We start from the raw sequence: 22,956 nt of genomic DNA, 5'->3' as shown, positions 1-22,956 counted from the left end.
GGCCTGCGTTGGACGCGTGGTGCTTTTGGTGCGTTGGACGTGTGGTGCTTGGTGCACGGACCTCATGAGCGGCGAGAGGCTTGGAGCGGGGCCTGGTGGCATGCGAGCGAGGCCGAGTTACACTGCAAGACTACGGACAGATGACAGATAAGACTGCACACTACATTACATTTACATTACATGACGAACGTTTTTCTTTTGGTTATTCATCTTCCTGTGTGGCGTATTTTAAGTCTGGTGTGCGGGATCCCGATTAGGATATTTATTATCGGTGCGCATTTCACTGTCTTTGCTTTTTCATTTGAATAAATCCTTATATTATTTTTGTACATATATCTGAACGCAGTTTACCGGGTGTTTGGTTTTAATAGATAAGGCTGCGGGGCTCTCGCTGTTTCCCTCCATTCCGCGTGCTTAGATTTTGGAATCCGCTATTGAGCTTCCGCCTCGGGAGTTAAAGCCTTCGTAATCGGCATCCGCAACTCTGGTGTTAATCGGAGTTGCGTGACAATACTTTATGCATTACAATTCCGTTTATGGGTCAAATTTACTTGCAACTCCTTTTATTCCATTTGGCCCAGTCAAAAGTATAATTTTCTCAAAACTCTCACCATGACAGATGATGTTACACTCCCCACACCATTCCATCATGGGATTGCTGTATTTGTTGTTGTTCTGTAACCCCCCTGTCCCCAATTTCCCTTCCCCAACCCCAACCCCAAATCCCATCACCTGTCAGCTAGTATCTATAATAAAGGCAAACTTTGCATCAAGGATGGTAAAATACTTTCCTTTCATTTGTTGGGGTGGGTGAGGCTGAGGCAATGGGAGAGTGGGGGGAGTGACTGGCATGAAACTTCTTACCAATTAAATTGTCTCACCCTTCACCAACAACATGATAGGAAAGTCCAAATCCTTAATTCCTTACGAGCACAAAATCCCTCGTCAGATTCGCATTACCAAGAACAAAATGGCATCTCGCTGTCTTCTCCCTGGAGTACTCGGCAACACAAAGGCCATCTTCAACATTATTAGACAAACAGACAGGTAATGACTGTCGTCTTTCTGGGACCAAAGATAAATAAAGAGTTTCTACTTACCATTTGGCAGCTGTTAATTGCATTTCGATTGGCTCATCTCTTCTCATCATGCGCACAAAAACTTGAGGCAGCAAATCGCCTTCTCCCTCGACCACAACTGCACACAAAAAGCGTCAAACACAAAAACACACCATCCACAAAAGCGTGCACTGTTATCCTGAATCCGCATTCTTTCTGATTGTGCTATGTCCAATAGCGATAAACTCAGATTTTAGTTATCAAATAAATTTATTTTCAATCACAATTCAAACTGATTCATTACCTTGTGCACCGATTTAGTTATTGCGGAGTTTAATTTCGACCATTTTAATTACGCTTAATTACAATCGTGGTTTTTGACCTGAGTTGTGAAGGTTATCTCTTAGCCTGAGACTTTTTGTTGTTTCTCATGCACTGTTAGTAATGACACACGGAAGTGCAACACAATTGACAAAAGTGATTATTTATTGCTTGCAAAATCGAAGATTTTTCAAGTACTGTATATTGGTCGGTCTTCTGCGTTATTTTGGCTGTTAAACTTCAGGTCAAAATTTTAAAACGATATTCACAAAACTTCACTAGATGTTAGAGTTGGTCGTACGGAAGAAGCCTATTGATTTTGAGGTCAAATGTCATTTTGAGGTTCAATTTCTAAAATTGTCATTTTTCATCAGATTGACTTGAAAATTGAACAGCATTTGCATATTGAGTCACTAAATTGAGAAACCAACTATTTTTGCGTTCAAAAGGTCAACTTAAGGGCAAACTTCCAAAATCAATTTTCATCTGATTGACTTGAAAAAAAAAATTCAATTTTTTTTTTACATCCTTTTTTTTAAATAAAAAATAAAATGATATTTAAAAAATTAAAACAATTATATTAAAATATATTTATATTAAATTTCAATTATAACTAAAAATATATAATTATAAAATTAAATTTCCAAATTTTAGTTTTGAAACTAATTCCAAATTCTGAAACTGAAGTCCAAATTTCCAAAAAAAAATTAAACTTTTTTTAAAAATTGAAAAACAAAAGAAAAGGTTTTGTTTTTTTCAAAACTTTGTTATAGCCGGCGAAGCCGGTGTTGTGAATGAACGCATACGTATTATGTTGAAAAGCCAGATTTTGCTGGATCCTTTGAGAATTTTGAAGCTTTGACGCACCAAATCGCTCCATGGAGGCCGCCATCTTGCGGATGCGGAAGTATGCATAAAAAATTGCGAAAAAGTTCAATAGGAGTTTGTTTCACCCGTCTTTGGTTGATTCACCATCTTATGCACCTCTAATTTGTAATTAAAATACTTCAAGACCAACCTCGTTCCCCGGGCCCGCACAGGCCCTGGTTATCTTCAACGAAAATCTTCACCAAACACCGGAACCAATGAGATTCAAGCATATGAAAAAATATTTCAAAAAAGCTTTTTACCACATTTCGGACGCTGAAAACGGTGTCAAATATTCTAAAATTGACGAAGAATTATTTTTTAGAAATCTCGCGGCCGTAGGGGGTAGTTTTTCACGGCCGGAAATATCCGAAGTTGAGAGGGAATTCACCGAATTAATCAAGAAGTAAATTTTATAAATTTTAATCTCATCCAGAATGCAAATGGTGTCATTTTGAACTAGGTACGGTACCTACTACACCTACCTACTACCAACTACATAACCTACTGTGCCATAGTGATGTGTAAAATAGTGGCAAGAGGCTTTGGCTTCGCCGGCTCATTGCGGCTTTGCAGTGGGGTCATATTATGTGGTGTGTGGTGATTTCAACTGTCATCATGCCAGCTGGTTGGGTGTGGGTACCTCTCTCACCAGCCATGGCACCTCAGCAAAGGACTTCTGCGACTCACTGGAACTGACACAATCTGTCAATTTTCCAACCCGGATCTCAGTCAATGGAGCATCTTCTCTTCCAGACTTGGTTATGACAAACTTCCCTGCAAATGTCTGCTGATCTTCTTCTGCTCCAATCAGTTCATCTGACCATATGCTTGTAAAAGTGGACATCTGTCTGCCCATTCTCAGAGAGCCTCCTCAGTGTCGACGAGACTGGCATTTCACTCAGGCCAAATGCTTCAATCAGCCATCAATCATCTGGACTGGTCTCCCATCTCTACAGCCTCTGACATCAACTCATCCTGGGAATTCTTCCAAAGTAAACTGCTCTCTCTCATGCACAGATATATCCCATCTCGTCTTCAGTTGTCATACCATTCCCCCCGTCCACTGTACATGGAATCTTGTGGTGAGGCAGTTGCCCTGAAACAACTTGCCTTCGCCTCCTGGAAGGCAAATCCAACGGAAGGCAATCTCATTTCCTTTCACAAAGCTCGGAACAAGTGTGTGTCTACCCTCAAGAGAGCCAGGAAACAATATCTCTCCACTCTCAAGAGTGAACTCTCAAACCTGTCTCCCTCTTCCAAATTCTGGTGGTGTCTTGTCAAATCTGTTTCTGGTGTTTGTTTCCCCTCCATCCCCTCCCTTACCTCAAATGGCTACACAGCAGACTCCGCATGTGAAAAAGCTGAATGCCTCAACTCTGTGTTTGCCTCTAAATCCTGTGTCCCAAACCCGTCTCTCTCTGTACCCACCGTACCCAGTCGTACCCAGCTGCTCCTGGACTCTGTCTTTCTCTCCTGACAAGGTGGAGAAGCTTCTGTCAATCCTCGACTCTGATTCTGCAACTGGACCAGACGGCATCAGCCCACGGGTCCTAAAATCCTGCTCTGCCGCTCTTTCACACCCTCTCTCTGTTCTCTTCACCCTCTCTTTTGCTCAAGGTCATCTGCCATCTGCTTGGAAATCAGCCAACATTACAGCTTTACACAAAAAAAGATGCAAAAACAGATCCTTGCAACGACAGACCAATCAGCCTCCTCCCAATTATTAGCAAAGTCATGGAATCCATCATTGCTTTGGATATCAAATCCTTCCTCTTCTCCAATGGCTTGATCTCTGATCATCAATTTGGATTCACACCAGGTCACTCTACTCTGGACATGCTGCTTCTGCTGTCTCATCAATGGATGGAGGTCCTCAATGTCAAACAGCAAATTAGAGCCGTCTCCCTTGACATATCACGTGCCTTCGATACGGTCTGGCACCCCGCTCTGCTCACCAAACTCTCCTCCTATGGTATCCATGGAAATCTCCACGCATGGCTTGCGTACTTCCTCTCCGGTACGCAAGGCAATATGTGGCAATGAATGGATTTCTCTCATCTCCCCTTCCTGTTCAGGCTGGAGTTCCCCAAGGCAGTGTTCTGGGCCCTATGATTTTTCTGGTCTTCATCAATGATCTCTCCGACTCTCTGGAAAATCCTCTCTATCACTTTGCTGATGAGTATACTCTCTGCCGCTCCATACCTCATCCCTCAGATCGGCAGTCTGCAACCTGATCACTCTCTGCGGACCTGGACAAAATCACAGACTGGTCAAACAAGTGGAACATGTCTTTCAATCCTGACAAATCTCACACTCTCACTATGTCTCTCCGAAAAGACTGTCTGGACAACCCTCCCATCTCCTTTCTCAACAACCCTCTCCAAGAAGTTCTGTCACTCAAGCTCCTGGGTCTCACAATCTGCCACGATCTTTCCTGGGAAAACCACATTTCCAAGCTGGCCTCCAGAGCCAGTCGCCGACTGGGCATCCTCCGTCGTGCGAAGTCCTTCCTTGGCACACCTGAGCTCCTCACCACATACAAGGCTTTCATCCACAGCTCAATGGAATACTGCTCTCCCCTCTGGGCTGGTGCTCCTGCCTCACACCTAGCTCGGCTTCACGCTGTTGAAACCAAAGCTTTCAGAATCATTGGAATCTCCCGCGCTGAAGCTAACTCTGAGGGCCTTTCACTCACTCACCGCAGGCAGGTTAGTGGTCTTTCTGTCTTCTACCGACTCCTCTCTGGCCTAGCCCCCCCAGTCCTGTCTGTACTCTGTCCCCCAAATAGTCCTTCAGGTAGCAGAAGATCTGCCAGTAACCCTCTTCTGGTGAAACTGCCAAAATCAAGACTCTCTCTGCTCACCTTCACTCTTTCATTCCTCTTTTATCCCGCCTCTGGAACAAACTCCCTCACTCTCTTCAATCCCACTCCTCCCTCCAGGTGTTTTAAACAGCTGTTCACCACCATCTCGTCTTCCCCCATCCAAAACCTTGATCTTTTCTACCCCCGTTAATTCACCCCAGATCCACTTTTCTGAAATACCGACTTCTTTGCTGGAAGTCCAAGCTGTGTCCATGTGGTTTTTTGCATTGTGCATCAACAGCATTTGCATAGTGCATCACTGAATTCGGGAACCCAACTATTTTTGAGGTCAAAACATCAAAGGTCAACTCAAGGTCAAAATTCTAATATCAATTTTCATCTGGAAAAAATGGTCACCTTTCATTATATTAACTTGAAAATTAAACAGCAATTACACAGTGCATCACTGAATTGGGAACCCAACAACAGACTTGGCATTTAATATGGAATATTTTTTTTGTGGGGGTGAACTTACTTTTCAAGATGACTTAGAACCAAAAGTTCATTGGAATTATGTTGAAATTATTCTAGATTTTGTTAATGTGACCTTTAAAAGAAACAAAAACCACATTTGACATTTCGAAGCAAATAAATTGATCCTTGAAAGTGATGTAAACTGATATCGAACTCAATTCACGGACAGTACTGTGTTAAACTTCTGTGCGTTTTCCAGAAGTATCTCTTTATTTTGCACATTAGCCAAAAATTTTTTTAACAAAAACAAAAGTTAAATTACGACTGGGATTACGAACAGTAAAATTACAGTTCAGTACTTCGTGTAACCCCCACGAGCATTCAGGAGAGCACGTACACGTTGAGGCATGCTGTTCACGAGATTTGCCAAGGTTTGGACAGGAATCGCTTGCCAAGCAGTGCCAATAGCCTGCTGCAATTCACGCACAGAGGTAGCCTGCTGGTCCAAGTTGTCGATTTGACGCGGTAATTCTGCCCACAAGTTCTCTATCGGATTCATATCCGGGGACATGGCAGGCCACTCCATATGCTCTACACCACGGTCAGCAAGAAGTGTTGGATCATGCGAGCACGATGAGGCCGTGCATTGTCATCTTGGAAGACAAAGTTTCCTCGAAAGGCTGCACGAGCAAATGGAAGCAATGTTTCTTCCAGAATGGCCCTGTGCTTGAACTGGTTCAGGTTTCCATTCAGAAAAACCAGGTCAGTTTTGCCCCCTGCATGAAAAGCAGCCCAAACGGTCACCCCACCACCTCCAGCTTGGACTCTTGGCACTATACAATCTTCGTTGTAGGCTTCATGCACTTGTCTGCGCACTTGGACGCGGCCATCTTGACAATAGACCAGAAATCTAGACTCGTCACTGAAGATCACGTGATTCCAGTGTCCTGGCTGCCATTGACGGTGCTCTCTGGCCCACTGCAATCGGCGCTGGCGGTGTTGTCTGGTCAGACGTGGCTTTCTCAGGGGACGCCTGGCACGATAGCCTGCCTGAACCAGTCGTTGGTTGACTAGCCTTCTGGATACAGGCACATTTGTCAGTTGCTGCCACTCAGCCCTAAGCCGATTAGCTGACTTGGTTCGGCCATTGCAGACTAACCGGTGCAGCTGGCGATCATCGCTCCTTGTGGTTCTGCGGGGACGTCCTGAGCTCGGTATTGGAGTAGGGACACCCCTCTGAGCATTTCGTTTCAGGATCTTTGACACCTGACCTTGAGTGATGCCATACTGCCGAGCAATAGCACGCTGTTTCATGCCGGAATTTCGTAAAGCCACCACTAAATGACAAACAGCATTGTCGAGTTGACGGACCATCTCCAGGGGAAGCGGCAATAACTTTTGTAGACGTGCAGCAGTTGTTTTCCACTAATACAGAATGCAACAACCCTTATATACCCGATTGTGAAGCCAATCGTCAAATGTACCTGTCCGTACATTTTGTCACGCCACCTGTGATATAATCCTGTTATTGACTTCTTGCTGCGACAGACAATCAGTGACATGGTTCTTTTAACAAATAAATCACCGAAGCGTAAAAGAAACTCACCAGATTGATATACCGAGTTCAGAAAGTAAACCCAAGTCAAGAAAAAAAAAATATTCCATATTAAATGCCAAGTCTGTATGTTTGAGGTCAAAACGTCAAACGTCAACTCAAGGTCAAACTTCTAATATCAATTTTCATCTGAAAAATCATCAATTTCAATCCGATTGACCTGAACTTTGATTAAGATCGTCAATTTTAATCTTAATGAAATGGACAATTTGATGTATCCATGGCAACCTTTTGGGGGGAGGGGGGGTGGGTGCATTTTGCAAGTATCGTGCTCTGAATGACGTCTTCTTGTTTTATTTGTTCGCTGGTTTCGGGAAGTGCAGAACGATTTATAAAATAAACATATGACATGATTTAAGAGATTAATTGGGCAGATGGTGGCTGCTTTAGACACATTATAGAAGAAAAGGGCCATGTTTAATCTGCTTCAATGCAGCAGGAAAAGGCTATTTATATTTATTTTACATGTTTATTTCAATTGTGATGTGTTTCTTTTGGCTGATGTCCACCTTCCTCCATACTTTCTTGAAGTCCAGGAACCTAACCCCTTTTTCCATATAGGCCCTTGGTTTTAACTATCGTGGTTTTGAATATTGCGGCATTTTACAGGAACATAACTCCAACGATATTTAAGGAGTCACTGTATGTGAAGTGACGATAACTATATACAACCAAACAAATGTCACAAAGCTGGTAAAGTAATTAGCTGGGATAAAGAGAAACAGGTGCAGGAGAGTTTGTATGCTGTGGGGGAAAAGGCCAGGTAATGGCTGATGGAATACAAATCGAGCAGAAATTAATATTGAATACCTTAATTGTGTATAACTCGTGTATAATTCGCTAATGTGTACAACACACAGAGCACTTTTCAGATAAAATTCTCAGGAAAATATCAGTTTGTACGAATAACCCACACCCCAAAAATTAACTCCAGCAAACATGAACTCCAGCTTCTCAGGACTGGATATTTCGTTAACGCAAAAGCAGGTTGCTGATATATGGAGAGTCATTTTAGATGATGTTTTCTATTGCAGTTTATACGCTAAACTAGATCACAATAGAAGCATTAAAGTCACAAGAAACGATCAAAGTCGCCAGCATTTTCATCACGGAACAGTTCCAGCATATACTCATTGGTGGAAAATTAATCTGGGTAGAACAAGTCAGCCTCAGATTCAGTTACAGTCTAATGTTTGCATTAATGTTGGAGTACAGATCGGCACTGCATCTACATTCTCTAGACTTCCATTCACCTTTAAGACTTACTGCATGAGCATTGACCTTGTCTGCTCTCTCTCATCCATACCTTACAAGAAAGAACAGTACATTTCAAAGAAAGGTCAAAGGATTCAAAGGTCAAATAACCAACACTTACCATCAACAAGGGCCAAAGAAACTTGAGGATTTTCATAGGTCAGCACAGCAAAGCATTTGAGAGCCTCAATCCTGACCTGGTGGAACAGGTATTGAAATGCAGCTCGTTAGGGAAAAAAAACCCCAAAGTAATTAGTCTGGCAATAATGGCAATCATTTTTGCATTTACCAACTTGGATTTATTTTCTTTTTTCAGTTTTAATTATTTTATCCTAGTTTTCTTCAATTTGTTGGAAGAGATAATGTTTTAGCTTACCAATCAATAGTATAGCTATGTAGAGATATTTAACTGTGCATTTAACTCGTGTTAAACAGTAAAATCGGCATTTTTTGTAGTTTGTGGATATTTTTTGTCTGTGGTTTGGAACACAAGTATAAATTGAAAAATAAACTTTGTTTAGATTCTCAAATTTTTAGTGTTGTTCTATTTTGTCTTTTTGACGATACACATAGTGTAGTATAAAAATAACTGAGTCACCATTGAAAGGGGGTATGTGACATCTCACACTGAGACCAAGGGGTACGGCGACCATAAAAAAGGTTCAGAATCAATGCTCTAACCATTACACTACCAATTGGGTTATTTGCTTGTAGAGAGAAACGAGAATGGCACACTTCAATGCAACACACTGTCGACCGATATGCCTCCGCACACATTATGATATCATTAAATAAACACTTGTACCAAGTTTGATTGAAATCCCTTTTGATGTTCTAAAGTATCACATTTTTACCTGACATGACATCTGGTGCTGAAATCCTGTCAGTTAATCTTTACATCATATGTACTTTTACCAAGTTTAGTCAAAATCCCATCATTGGTTCACAAGTTAGTGCAGCAACAGAATGTTTACCGAACTGGACCTCGGACCTTTGACCGCCTGACCCCATAATCGAATTAGTTGATCTTTGCATCATTATCCATCCTTGTACAAGGTTTGATTTGGATCCCTTCAGCCATTCTTACATTACCGCGGTGATTAAATCCCATCACAGGCGGACGGACAACCCAAAAACATAATGCCTCAGGAGAATTAGTCTGCGGAGGCATTAAAAAGGTCAGTTTGAATGTTGACTTGCAACTTACGTTATATCAAGCTAATTGCATGCCATTGCTAACCATAAAATGGAGATATAATGCTTACCTTGTAGATAGGTGAGGCAAGAAGAGGAGCAATAGTGGGGACAGCACCATTACTGAACAAGAATGTTTGGTGTTCTGGAGTCTGAAACAAATAAACAAGTGTATCAATTACATCCTGCAGATGGTACAGTCCACAATCACCGGACAATGGTGAATGGCCAATGAGATTGTCGACCTGGCACTAAACTCAAGGATAAAGTTCAGCTCTGTTTGTTGCTCCTGCTGCACCAATCCTGGTGAGTAGTTGGTATTTCACAAATGGGACTCTTTATTGGCGATGACCATTAACTCGAACTACACGTACCGAGGTGTTTTTTTCTGTCCAAAACAGGATCCTGTCAAAGTGTTGCTATGGGTGGTTTACATTGAGGTATTATAAATGGTGGCAAATGGTGAAAGATACACAGCAAACTGGAGACATTATGCAAGTCATTAGAAAGGTGTTTTTGGTGTTTGCATTGTTATTGATTAAAACATGGAAAGACATTTGTGGCTGGGAGGTCCGTGAATACAATGTAAATCCGGTTCCTTGTTCCTTTTAGGTTTTGTCGAATGTAAGTTGCGAAATTGAGTTTCTCACCTTGCAGCAATGTGCGAAAATTTGACATGCATACTCCTGGGTGTGTGCAGACTTGCCCAGCAGACCCATGAGGTGTGGTACTACTGTGGGGTCCTGTGCAAGATATGCAGCACAATGCATTAAAACGACAGTCATACAAACAAGATGTAAAACAGGAATAAATAAAAAAAATATGAAATTATATCAGAATGGACTGGTGTCAGACAAAAGTGAACAGGATGTACAAATGGTCCAATACATTTGGATACAAATCAAATGAAATAATAATAATAATAATAATAATAATAATAATACATTTATTTTATATAGCGCTTTTCAAGAAGCCCAAAGACGCTTTGACAGAGTACAAAAAACAAGTGCAAAAAGACAAAAATCAACAGGTAAATAATACATTTATTGTAAATAATACAATAATACATTAGTGATAATACATTTATTTTATATAGTGCTTTTCAAAAAGCCCAAAGACACTTTGACAGAGCACAAAAAAACAAGTGCAAGAAGACAAAAATAAATAGGTAAATAATCAAAGCAAAAGGAAGGAGAAGGAGAAGAGATAGTCAGGGGTTAAATGCTGTGGGTTAAATGTTAAATGCAGTGTTGAACAGGTGGGTCTTGAGTGATGTTTTGAATGTGGTGAGTGAAGAGGAGTCTCTGATGGTGTGAGGTAGTGAGTTCCAGAGGGTGGGAGCAGCGATGGAGAAGGCCCTGTCCCCCTAGGATCTGAATTTGGTCTGGATGGGGGGGGGACAGGAGGTTGGTACCAGCAGAGCGGAGGTTGCGGGTGGGAGTGTGTCTGGAGAGGTCAGTCAGGTAGGATGGGGCCAGGTTATGGAGGGCTTTGTAGGTCAAGAGAAGGATTTTGTACTGGATTCTCTGGGGGATGGGGAGCCAGTGAAGCTTATAAAGGACGGGGGTGATGTGGTCACGGGTCCGGGAATTGGGTGAGTAGACGGGCAGCGGAGTTCTGAATGTATTGGAGTTTATTGATGATTATTGAGGGTGAACCATAGAGGAGGCTGTTGCAGTAGTCCAGACGGGAGGTGACGAAGGCGTGGATGAGGGTTTCTGCAGCAGTGGAGGAGAGCGATGGACGGAGACGGGCGATGTTTTTCAGGTGAAAGAAGGCTGTCTTTGTGATTTGTTTAGTGTATTTGTCGAAGGAGAGGGTTTGGTCAAAGATGATGCCAAGATTCCGGATGTGAGGGGAGGTGGATACTGGGAAACCGACAATGTTGAGGGCGAAGTTATGGGTGGATTTGGTGAGCGTTTTTGGGCCAATGATGATTATTTCAGATTTATCATAGTTAAGTTTGAGGAAGTTGATTTGAAGCCAGGATTTTATTTCAGTGATGCAGTTTGTCAGGAGAGAGTGGGTGGCGGTGGAGATTGACTTGGAGGAGATGAAAAGCTGGATGTCATCGGCGAAGCAGTGGAATTGGAGACCATGACGGCGGATTAAGTGACCAAGGGGGGGACAGGTACAGGATGAAGAGGAGGGGGCCGAGAACTGAACCTTGGGGGACACCTTGGGGGAGGGGAGCAGTGGGGGATTTGCAGTTATTGATGGAGATGAACTGGCGTCTGTCAGAGAGGTAAGATTTGATCCAAGAGAGGGCAGTGCCAGTAATGTTAAAGGTAGTTTCAAGTCGGGTGAGGAGGATGGTGTGATTGATGGTGTCAAAGGCAGCGCTGAGGTCGAGGAGGACGAGAATGTTGAGGTTGCCTGCGTCAGAGGAGAGGAGAAGGTCGTTGGTGATTTTGAGGAGAGCAGTTTCAGTACTGTGGTTGGAGTGGAATCCGGATTGGAATGTTTCATACAGGTTATTGGCAGAGAGGTGATGTTTGAGTTGAGTGGCTGCAGCACGTTCCAAAACTTTTGACAGAAAGGGTAGGTTGGAGATGGGTCTGAAGTTATTAAGGGTGTCAGGGTTGAGTCCAGGTTTTTTCAGAATGGGGGTAACAGCAGCAATTTTGAGGGATGGTGGGACGATGCCTGTAGACAGGGAGGAGTTTATTGTTGCAGTGATAAGTGGAGAGAGAGCAGGAAGGGAGGCCTTGACAAAGCTGGAGGGGATGGGGTCAAGAGTGCAGGTGGCAGTTTTCATTCCTATGAGGAGTTCAGAGAGGTCAGTAGGGGAGACTGGGGAGAACTGAGACAGGGGTTGGCAGGATAAGGGGGGGCAGGTAGTTTGAGGGGGAGCAGGTGCGGTGGTGGTTAAGCTGTTGTAGATGTTGTCAATTTTGTTTTGGAAGAATGAAAGGAAGGAGATGCAGTTGTCTGCTGTGAATGACTGGGTGGTGGTATCCAGGGGGCTGAGGAGTTTGTTTATTGTAGAGAAGAGTGCTTTTGGGTTTCCGGAGCCAGAGTGGATAATTTGAGAGTTGTAGGCGGAGCGGGCGCGGGAGAGGGCATCTTTGTAGTGCTGCAGGTGGTCCTTGTAGGCTTGGGAGTGAATTGTGAGACCTGTTTTATTGCGGAGTCTTTCAAGTTGGCGAGCACGAGCTTTCATCAGGCGGAGTTCAGGAGTAAACCAGGGAGCAGAATGGGTGAAAGAAACTGTTTTGGTTTTTATAGGCGCAAGCTGGTCGAGGCAGAAGGAGAGAGTGTGGTTGTAGTAGTCAGTGAGGTCAGAAGGGGTGTGGAGGTCAACGAAGGGAGAAGTGGACATTTTTTCAGAGAGGGTGGATGAGAATGAGGTAGGTGAAAGAGAGTTTAGCTTATGGAAGTTGATAATGCGACAATGCCTTGGTGCTGGGGTGGGGATGTTGATGGTCATAGTGATGGCTAAGTGGTCAGAGAGGGTGAGGTCGGAGCTAGAGAGATGGTGCAAAATTAGTCCAGTAGAGCAGACAAGGTCCAGAATGTGACCACAGTTATGGGTAGGAAAGTTGACATGTTGAGTGAGGTTAAAGCAGGTGAGTAAATCAGTGAAGTCAGTGGTTATTGTGGAGTCAGTGGAGTCCATGTGGATATTGAAATCACCGAGGAGGAGGATTGAGGGGGAGAAGGAACAGAGCTGGGTCAGAAAGTAAGAGAAGTCAGACAGGAATGATGGGTGTGGTTTGGGAGGGCGGTAGACGACTGCCATGACTGACTGTGTGTGAACAGAGAGTTTAAAAGCCAGGTGTTCAAATGATGGAGCAGATGAGATGGAGATGAGGCTGGTCTTGATGTCCTGTCGGTGAATTACGGCAATTCCACCACCTCGGCCCTCCGAGCGTGGTTTATTGATGTATGAATATCCATTGGGTGTAGTGAGGTTGAGTGAGAAGTAGTCCAGAGGTTGTTGCCAGGTTTCAGTGAGACAGAGAAAGTCCAGTTTATTGTCCAGAATGTAGTCGTTCAGGATGTGGCTTTTGTTGTTGAGGGACCGGGTATTGAACAGAGTGAGCTTCATGTTGCTTTGTACGGTGGGGATGAACTCGGGTGATTTTGCCTTGCACAGTGATTTGATACAAATGATACAAATGAAATACAAATGAAAGCAAGGAAAAAAACTACACCGGTACTCGGAAGAGCGCATATCTCTGCCAGGCTGAACGGTTTACGTTTTGTATCACACCTGGTGTTGGCTTAGCGGTTAGGGTGCCGGCTTGGGATCCTAGGATCGTGGGTTTGAATCCCGATCGATCGCTGAATTAACGCCAGGGGGGTTGACTCAGCCTGTCATCCTTCCAAGGTCGGCAAATTGAGTACCTGCTTGCTGGGATGAATGATCATGGTGTGTACCCCGATTTAGAATAGGTGCACCGTATCCCTGCGCATCGTAAGAGGCGACAAAGGGTTGGTGTCAGGAAGGGCATCCGGCCATAAAAACATTGCCTCAAACAGGGAACCATGATTGTCATGGGGCCTGCAAGGCTAACCCCCGCTCCAGTGGGGAAAATGACCTTAAAACGATCATTCATTCATTCATATTCATCACACCGATAGGTCAAATCTGGATTAGGACCTGAACCAAAATCTAATCGGCTTGTTCTTGTCACTTATCCAATTCATCCAACAAGTTTTGTCAGAGGTCGGCAACAACCTTTTGAAATATCATGCTACAATATCGTTTTTTGCCCTATCATTCAATGGTGAAGAATAACTTTTAAAAAATTATTGTATCTGGATCCGGATTCGGATCTTTACCAAAATTGAAACGATTCATCCTTGTCACACAACCCAACCTGTCCAACAAGTTTTGTCTACATCCCTCCATAATTTTGAGATATCATGCTCACAGGCAAACAGAGAGGCAGGAGTGAAAACATAATCCCCGTCCACCTTTGGTGTTGGAGGTAATTAACGATATTCACAAACTCACATTTTTTATTTGCAAGGTCCAGGATCATACCCGAGGAACATTAAAATATGGGGGAAAAGTTCCACAGGTTCAGGGAAAAAAGGTCCAAACGGATACAAATGAAGCAGCAATGTTAGTGGGGTCACTGTGCTAAAACGCCTCACAAGAAGTAATAGAAAAGTAGACTTAATTGTGGAAGTAAGTCCATCATTTGATCAGCATCATTGGACAGGTAGAACAATGGTTGGACTAAACAAAAGATTGACGGAGATATGCTATGCACTGTGGGAAGTAAGAAGAAGCTGAGCTGGATGTTTCAGGGGTTAAGTCTTTGGCAGAGCAAAAAGGCTAAGGGAAAGAAAGGGTTAAAGCCTGAAACGTCAGATTCTCCTTGTTTTGCACATCTGTTCAAATAACATTCTATCAATTCAATCCACTGTATCTCCAAAGAAAGACTGGTCCACCACAAGGTGTTCTCAACAAGTACTCCAATCAATTTATGCAATCACCACAATTATAAATTTCAGTATCCCTAACTTTATAAACACAGTGTAGTAAAGCCATGGGAGACAGGGAGGAGCCAAAGGCTTCCATACGGACCGTGTAGAGAAGTTCCACAGATGTAACCGCACTTGTCAGAATGGTGCGCAGGCAGCCGAGACATGCTTTGATGAAGGCCAGATCAGGATGCAACAAACCTGCATGAAAATTAGCAATTAAATTATTGATCAGACAGTATTGCACATATCAAACCTGCATGAAATACTCCCCATGAGATTAACTAACCCCTTCAGAGCAGTGTGATGCAAATGTACACACCTTCACACCCTGCAGAGTGCAAAGCCAGGTTTCCATATACAGGGGTGAGAAAAAGTTTGTGAACCCTTTAGAATCTTCTGTATTTCTGCATAGATTTGACCTAAAATGCAATCAGATATTCCTCTAAGTCTTATAATAGACTAGCCGAAAGCACCCGGCTTTGCCCGGGTACTTTTTGAATGAATTTACTACTATAATTCAGCTTTTACTCACGGCCGTAGAAGATTGACTACTATAATTCAGCTCAGCTTTTAATTGCGAAATGGGCCCATCCCGGCCGAAGCGGCCTCGACCGGCCTCACCACCTAGCCTATAACCTTCCCGGGGCCTGTCCCGACGTTTAGTTCTTTTTGAATGAATTTACGACTATAATTCAGCTTTTACTCGCGGCCGTAGAAGATTGACTACTATAATTCAGCTCAGCTTTTAATTGTGAAATGGGCCCAGCCCGGCCGAGGTGGGCCTCGACCGGCCTCGCCACCTAGCCACCTAATAGTCAGGTTCACTATGTCAATAAATTATATTTCGTTCAAAATCATGGTAGATTAGCAAACCTATACATTTTTGGAAAGGTTATAGCATAAGGAAACTAAAAATCAATGTTTACATTTGGAGAGATACCTGTATGGCGGCCATTTTGGATTTTCAAAATGGCCACTCTAAAATACATCTTTTGTTCTATTTCTGCCTCTAATTACCCTAAAAACTTTTTAAAATATACTAAACCTATATTTTCAGGGACAAGGAATCCAATGAAAGTATCAAATTAGTGCTATGGGGAATGGTAAGGCACGAATCAAAGGTTTTGAATTGCAAAATACTGTCTTTATATTCGCGGTAAGTTGCATAATCAAATACATGTTATCATTTTGTACAGGCAGTTAATAACATCAAAATGTGTCACAATAATTCATATCACCAAACATACACAGGCAGTCAGCAAAATCATATATACACATGCAGTCAGTATAACTTCACATCTACACAGGCAGTCAATGACAAAATATACACAGGCAGTCAATGGCATCAAACATACACGATTACAGAATATGCCATTTAGAGTTCGTCATCACTGTCCTGTGTGTCGTATCCGACAATATAGTCCGCATCGTTTTCACAGTCCGTTCCACACAAGCAAATGTCGGTCAAATTGATTGGCAAATCGAATTGATCGAATGGTCGATCGAATCGAATTCGATGAATCGAATCGAATCGAATCGATCGAATCGAATCGATCGAATTTGTCGAATGGTCGAATGGTCGATCGAAGCGATTGGTCGAATTGGTCGAATGGAATTGGTCGATTGGTCGGATTGGTCGAATCGGCAAATGTAAACATTGATTTTCAGATTTTCCATGTAATAACGTTTCCAAAAATGTATAGGTTTGCTAATCTACCATGATTTTGAACGAAAAAACATAGTGAACGTGACTATAGCCTATAACCTCCCGGGGCCCGTCCCGACATTTTTTGTTTTGGAGGTTTCCTCCTATCTTTCACCGTTCAGGAGATTAGCGCATGCAGACAAACAAACAAACAAAAACTTTATTTTATATATATATATATATAAGATAAAGAGTACCTGCTTAAACAAATAGCACACAAAAAATCGACTTTTTCATTTACTTATTGAGCAAAATGATCCAACTTTCAATTTATTTGTCAGAAAGGTATGTGAACCTCAAGGTTAATCAGCTCAATTAAGGGGGTAATTCCAGTCAGGTGTTTTAATCAATGTGATGACAATCAGGAGTGAGTTTGGGTGGCCCTGCCCGATATGAAAAACAAACTTTGTTCGTCACCATCAGAGTCTGGTCTTCACCACACAGGTTTGTGGATGCATGTTATTCCCCGATCAAGACAGATTTCTAGGACCTCAGAAAAGGAGTTGTCGATGCTCATCGGCCTGGAAAGGGTTACAAAATCATTTTATAAAGATGATGGGCTCCACCAATCCACTGTCAGGCATTTTTTGTACAAATGGAGAAAAATCAACACCATTGTTACTCTTTCAGGGAGCAGTCGTCCAATGAAAATCACTCCAAGAGCAAGGTGTACAACAATCCAGGAAATCACAAAGAACCCCAGGGTAACGGCTAAGGATCTGCAGGCCTCTCTCATATTGCCTGTCAGTGTTCATGAATCGACCATCAAGAAAAAACCGAACAAAAATGGTGTGCATGGGAGGATAGCAAGGAGGAAACCACTGCTCTCCAAGAAGAACATTACTGCCCATCTCAAGTTTGCCAAAGACCACCAGGATGATCCAGAAGGCTATTGGAAGAATGTTCTGTAGACAGATGAGTCAAAAGTGGACATTTTGGCTTAAATGAGAAACGTTATGTTTGGTGAAAACCAAACACTGCATTGCAATATAATAATGTCATCCCTACCATGCAGCATGGTTGAGGGAGTATCATGGTTTGGGGCTGCCTTGCTGCATTAGGACCAGGACGGCTTGCCATCATTGACAGAACGATGAATTCTGGATTGTACCAGAAAATTCTACAGGAGAATGCCAAAGCATCCGTCTGTGAGCTGAGGCTTAACAGAAAGTGGGTCATTCAGCAAGACAACGATCCGAAGCACACAAGTAAATCTACAACAGAATGGCTGAAGCAGAAGAGATTTTGCATTTGGAATGGCCAAGTCAAAGTCCAGACCTTAACCCAATTTTAAAGTTGTCGAAGAACCTGAGGCGAAAGGTTCATGCAAGAAAGCCCACAATATCTGAGTTGAAGCAGTTCTGCAAGAAGCAGTTCTGCAAGAAGCAATGGGCCAAAATTCCTCCAAGCCAATGTGCAGGACTGATCAGGAGTTACAGGAAATGTTTGGTTGAAGTTATTGCTGCTCCAGGGGGTGCCACCAGTTACTGATTGTAAAGTTTCACATACTTTTTTAACAACGAAATTGAATGTTAGATCATTTTGCTCAATAAATAAATGAAAAGGTAGATTTTTGTGTGGTATTTGTAAGGTTCTCTTTTTCTATCATTAGGACTGAGATGGAGATCTGGTCTCATTTTAGGTCAAACTTATGCAGAAATACAGAAAATTATTAAGGGTCCACAAACTTTTTCTCATAACTGTAAAGATAAAACATTTTGGGCAATAGCTTTTCCTCACCTATGCCAAAGCAATGTGAAAATTATTTGAGAAATGAATATCATCTCCCAATTAAAGTGGAATTTGCCACACCACAACAAATTAAAAATGGAAAACAACACTTAATTTTTTAATTATCCACGAGTTAATTCCATTAATCATAGTATAATTTGAGAAAGGTTTGCCTGCTTGCTTGACTGCAAAGCACTCAAAACAGCCAGACTGAACGAGTTGAAAACCACTGGTTGCACTCGCTGTGCACACAGGAAAGGCGTTTTAATCAGTATAAAAAAAAATTTTTTTAACTGGAGGAGTTTATAGAACACCCATGCAGTGTTGAAGTATATAATTCAATTTAAATTAAATAATCATTTTAAAGGTCACATTCAAAAAAAATTCCAGAATAGTGCCGTTCATGCAGTCTTATACACCACCTTATGTAAATAACATGTTAAGTACAGCACCAGTCGGACACCGCTATTCGCGGTTCCGCTATTCATGGGTTCCGTGTATTTGCGGTTGATAAAATGCGACCTGTTTCTCTATTCGCGGCCATGCTCTGTGAAATCACGGTTTTTTTATTCCTATTCGCAGCTATGTTCCACGAATTTGTGGTTTTTCAGGGACGCAAAAAAATTTTCATGAGCCGCTAGCTTGACACATTTATAAAACCCATCTTTCACCAGCCATGCATGAAGCACCTGGACATACGCAAAAAAAAACATCTTCTATGAGCCGCGAGCATGACCTGCTTCTACATTCACTGCTGTGCGCTTTGCATTTCCATGCCTTTCGCGGATCATCATCGACATTTGCGGGATTTGACTCGCCATTTGCTGGATTATCGCCGACATTCACCGGTTTTGTCTCGCCATTTCCGGGACATTCATTGACCATCCCGGATTATTGTCGACATTCGTGGGATTTGCCTCACCATTTGGAGATTTTGCCTCGCCATTCGCAGTTTGGTCCTCTCTATTCGCAGATTTTCACGACTCGGGAACCTATCTATCCCCCTTTTTCCATTGAAAAATGCTCCGCTAATCGCGGTTTCGCAATTCGCGTCATTTTTCAGGAACGTATCTCCCACGAATAGCGGGATCCCACAGTACTGCAAAACTCGAGATTTTGGAAGCAATAAGAAGGCGATTTGTGTTCCACAGTGTTCAAGGATGTAATTAAAGGGAAATAAAATCACAATTGTAAAGGTCGAATGAAAAATATATTCTGGAAATTTACCGCCATTGACACAATGGTTATTACACCACCTTATCTAACACGTTACGTTCGTCCTTCATGCCTGTTGTACGTGTCCTGTATGACATCCTTAGAAACAGTGATTGTTTGACTCCCAGGCAGGCGGGGAGTAAAAAAATGTCACTCCTCTCTGCGCATGCACGATTAGGATAAATTCAGTCAAGGTACTGCTAAACTACAGGTTCATTTTCCGATTCCTATTCAAAATACAATATTAAATTGAAATCAAGTTGTTTCTCATAATAAACTTACATTTGTAGAGACAGACAAAAATGAACCAATTGCTGGACCCTGCTTTTCACTTCGCATGAACGCGGTAATAAAATATATAAAATCAGACAGGGGGTTCAGGATTTGCATAATTATCATTTAAAAAATTATACAGGAGGTGCACCTTCGGTGAAAATTTCCTGTCAATCAGACCAACGGTTGCAGAGAAAATCATATTTATTCTGTACGGACAAACAGACAAAAAAGCAGACAAATTTTTCTAACTTTTCTTCAAAGCACGACAGACAAACACACAAATACAATACCCTCTCCTCTGGCGAGGGTAACTAGCACGGCACTCTGACGTTGCGACGTCGACAAATACGCCTCCACCCACATTATTACATTATTATACATGCCTGTATCAAGTTTGATTTAAATCTCTTCAGCTGTTTTCAAGTATCACATTTTTACCTGACATGACTTCTGACCTTTGATGCCAAAATCTAATCAGTTCATCTTTTCTTTATAATATATTGTTGTGGATTTGAGAATTGTTGTGTTTTTTTGTATTGTTGTAAGTGAAATGAATTGTTGTAAATATCACCCTCTGTAAGTGTAATGAATTCTTGTAAATATCTCCGTTTGGTGTGTAAAGGTCAAAGGTCGTCCTCCTAGTTAAGCCATAAACATGCACATAGCAAATCATATATCCTTCTAAACAGTTATCTCCTTAGTCTATGTAGTTGAAGGCTCTGTTCCCACGAGTTGACACTGCATTGCACCAGATGACATAAGGTAGCTCCCTTCCATTCCCAAAGCCTCGATTGCCAACTGCATTCGTCCTCCATTACGCACGCGGTCGGTTCGGGGAAGAAAGGCGTGGCCCCACCTCATCATCAAGGGTTGAGCCCCGAACGACCAACCACAGGCTCGGTGGGTATGGCTTGGGAAGGCGTGGCATAAAACCCGCGGCGGGACGCCCCCACCTCAGATGAAATGAGAAGAGATGCATAAGGGGCCAGAAGAGAAGCAGTGAGAGGGATTTGAGGGAGGTGCGCTGGACCAGAGGCAGATTCTGCGGAAGAGGAAAAGAACGTCAGAGACGCAGGAGGCGGAGGACGCGGGAGACAGCCGCCGGTGTGAAACCAAATATGTGGAGCTGCCGGCTCCTCGCTGCCAGCCCGAAGCGGCGCTGTGTTTGCCGGGTTTTCGCCTCGACCCCAAGAGCGCGGATCGGAGCGCGCGCTTAGAGCTGGACCTCGACGCCTACCATCTACCTGGACCCTCCTCTGCCGTCCCAAACCATTCCTGTCCTTCCATCCTTTTGTGTACGTGAGTTTGTTTTGTGTGTCTTGTCCCTGGGTTTAAGTAAGACTGTTTATAGGTAAGCTAGTGTTGCACTGTGTCCTTCTGGTCCGTCCCTCTTTCTGCCTTTATTTTCTTATCTTTCCATTCTCCTTGGTTCTTTTGGTCTTGTAAATAATAATAATAAATTAGATTTGTTCTTCCTACCTTGCCTTTCTTTCCCTTACATCCGTGTCGCTTTAGTGATTTCCCAATTGAATACCTGCGGCACGATTTGGCCAACATTCAAGAATCGGGTGTAGTCCTTGTTAATAATTCGTGCCGCGGTTGCTAAAACCGCTCGGCAATTAACATCTGTACGCGGTACGAACGGGGCTGTGCACCTGCCTTTCCGGAGGTAGCTGTGCAGCGTCAGGAGCGGAGACGGCCAGTGAAAATAGAAGGGGGGATTAACCCCCCTCCCCCCCCCCCTAAGGGGAGTGCCGTACTCCATTTCCGTAACAATTGGTGTCGGGAGCGAGATTCGGACCTGAAGCGCGAATAGCACGCTCCAAATTTCGAGTGGCCCAAAATTTTATTTTATAAGATCCTAAATTTAAAATCGTGCCATGGATGGTCAAGGCGATCGGATGCCGGTGGGAGAATTAGAGGGGTTAGGGGTAACCCAGGACCACAGGGAGGAAATGGAGGAGAGCAATGGTGATGTGGTAGCGGGGGTATCAGGTGCACAAGACGGCGCCCTCGTGCACGTGGTTGGAGAGGCACAAAATGGCAGCGCCGCGGGGGTCGAACCCGCGGTGGCGGCTGGGGCCGCTGTGCCAATCGGGTTTGATTTTAGGTTATTCCTGACCCAAATGGATGCAAAAATGGATAGAATGAGGGACGAAGCGAGGGGTACCAGCAAACAGTTGGGAAATAAATTTGAGGGTTTAGACAAGAAATTTGAGGGTTTAGACAAGAAATTTGAGGGTTTGGACAATACATTTGAGGGGTTAGACAACGGGATAAAAGGGGTGAAGAATGGGTTAACGGGGCTAGAAGACAAGATGGAAGACAAATTGCGGGAAATAGGGGAGCAATCCGCCCGGGAAATCAAACAGATGGGGAACCAGATAGAGGAGGTGAAAGTCGGGTTGGAAGGTAAATTGGATGCTCAAAGTAATGAATTGGAACAGATGAGGGCGGCCTCTACCAAAGAGATGGGAGAAATGGGGGAGGAGATAGGACGAGGTGTGGCCGAGGAGTTCGCAGGGGTACGCGAGGAGGTAAAGCGAGGTCAGGAGCGTATGGAGAAAGAGGTGAGGAATAATACGGCTAAGTTACAAGGGGGCATAGAGGAGATGACGCAGGGGGTGGAACAGCTGACGGTGGGACAAAAGGAATTAGTGGAACAAGTGGAGAAGAACACTGCGGTAATGGTGGGGTTAAAGGCGACGCAGAAGGAGATAAAGAACGAACTCATAGCGACAAAGAGGGAATGTCGGATGGTACATGAGGGGTTGACAAAGAGGTTGGACGAGGTGACAGAGGCAGTGGAGACAAAGGACCGGGAGGTGAGGACGCATATAGAAACGGTCAAGGTGGCCTTAGAGGACGAAATTGAGGAGACGCACTGGGAAATAAAAGAGGTGAAGGAAAAGTTAGAGGAAGTGGAAGAGGGGGTGAGTGAAATTAAGAAGAGACGGAGGGAAACTAAGAAAGAGATAAAGGAGGAAGTGATGGAATA

The 22,956-nt window shown here is 43.3% G+C and overlaps 1 protein-coding gene across 2 annotated transcripts in view; it reads right to left on the bottom strand.

Moving 5' to 3' along the window:
- ARMC8 (armadillo repeat containing 8) overlaps positions 1-22,956 on the bottom strand; it is a 131,123-nt gene that overhangs the window by 46,994 nt on the left and 61,173 nt on the right. For both annotated transcript variants that reach the window (XM_068122640.2, XM_068122641.2), the window contains exons 6-10: positions 15,132-15,229; positions 10,240-10,332; positions 9,661-9,741; positions 8,517-8,592; positions 1,101-1,197 (exon numbers count right to left, since the gene is read on the bottom strand). In XM_068122640.2, coding sequence (XP_067978741.1) covers positions 1,101-1,197; positions 8,517-8,592; positions 9,661-9,741; positions 10,240-10,332; positions 15,132-15,229 — 445 coding nt within the window. The remainder of the gene's footprint in view (positions 1-1,100; positions 1,198-8,516; positions 8,593-9,660; positions 9,742-10,239; positions 10,333-15,131; positions 15,230-22,956) is intronic.

The sequence above is a fragment of the Myxine glutinosa genome, chromosome 7 (assembly GCF_964187855.1).
Source record: "Myxine glutinosa chromosome 7, kmMyxGlut1.1, whole genome shotgun sequence".
NCBI classification, from domain to species: domain Eukaryota; kingdom Metazoa; phylum Chordata; class Myxini; order Myxiniformes; family Myxinidae; genus Myxine; species Myxine glutinosa.
The sequence above is the reverse complement of the archived record's forward strand: the minus strand, read 5'-3'. Positions and strand labels throughout refer to the sequence as shown.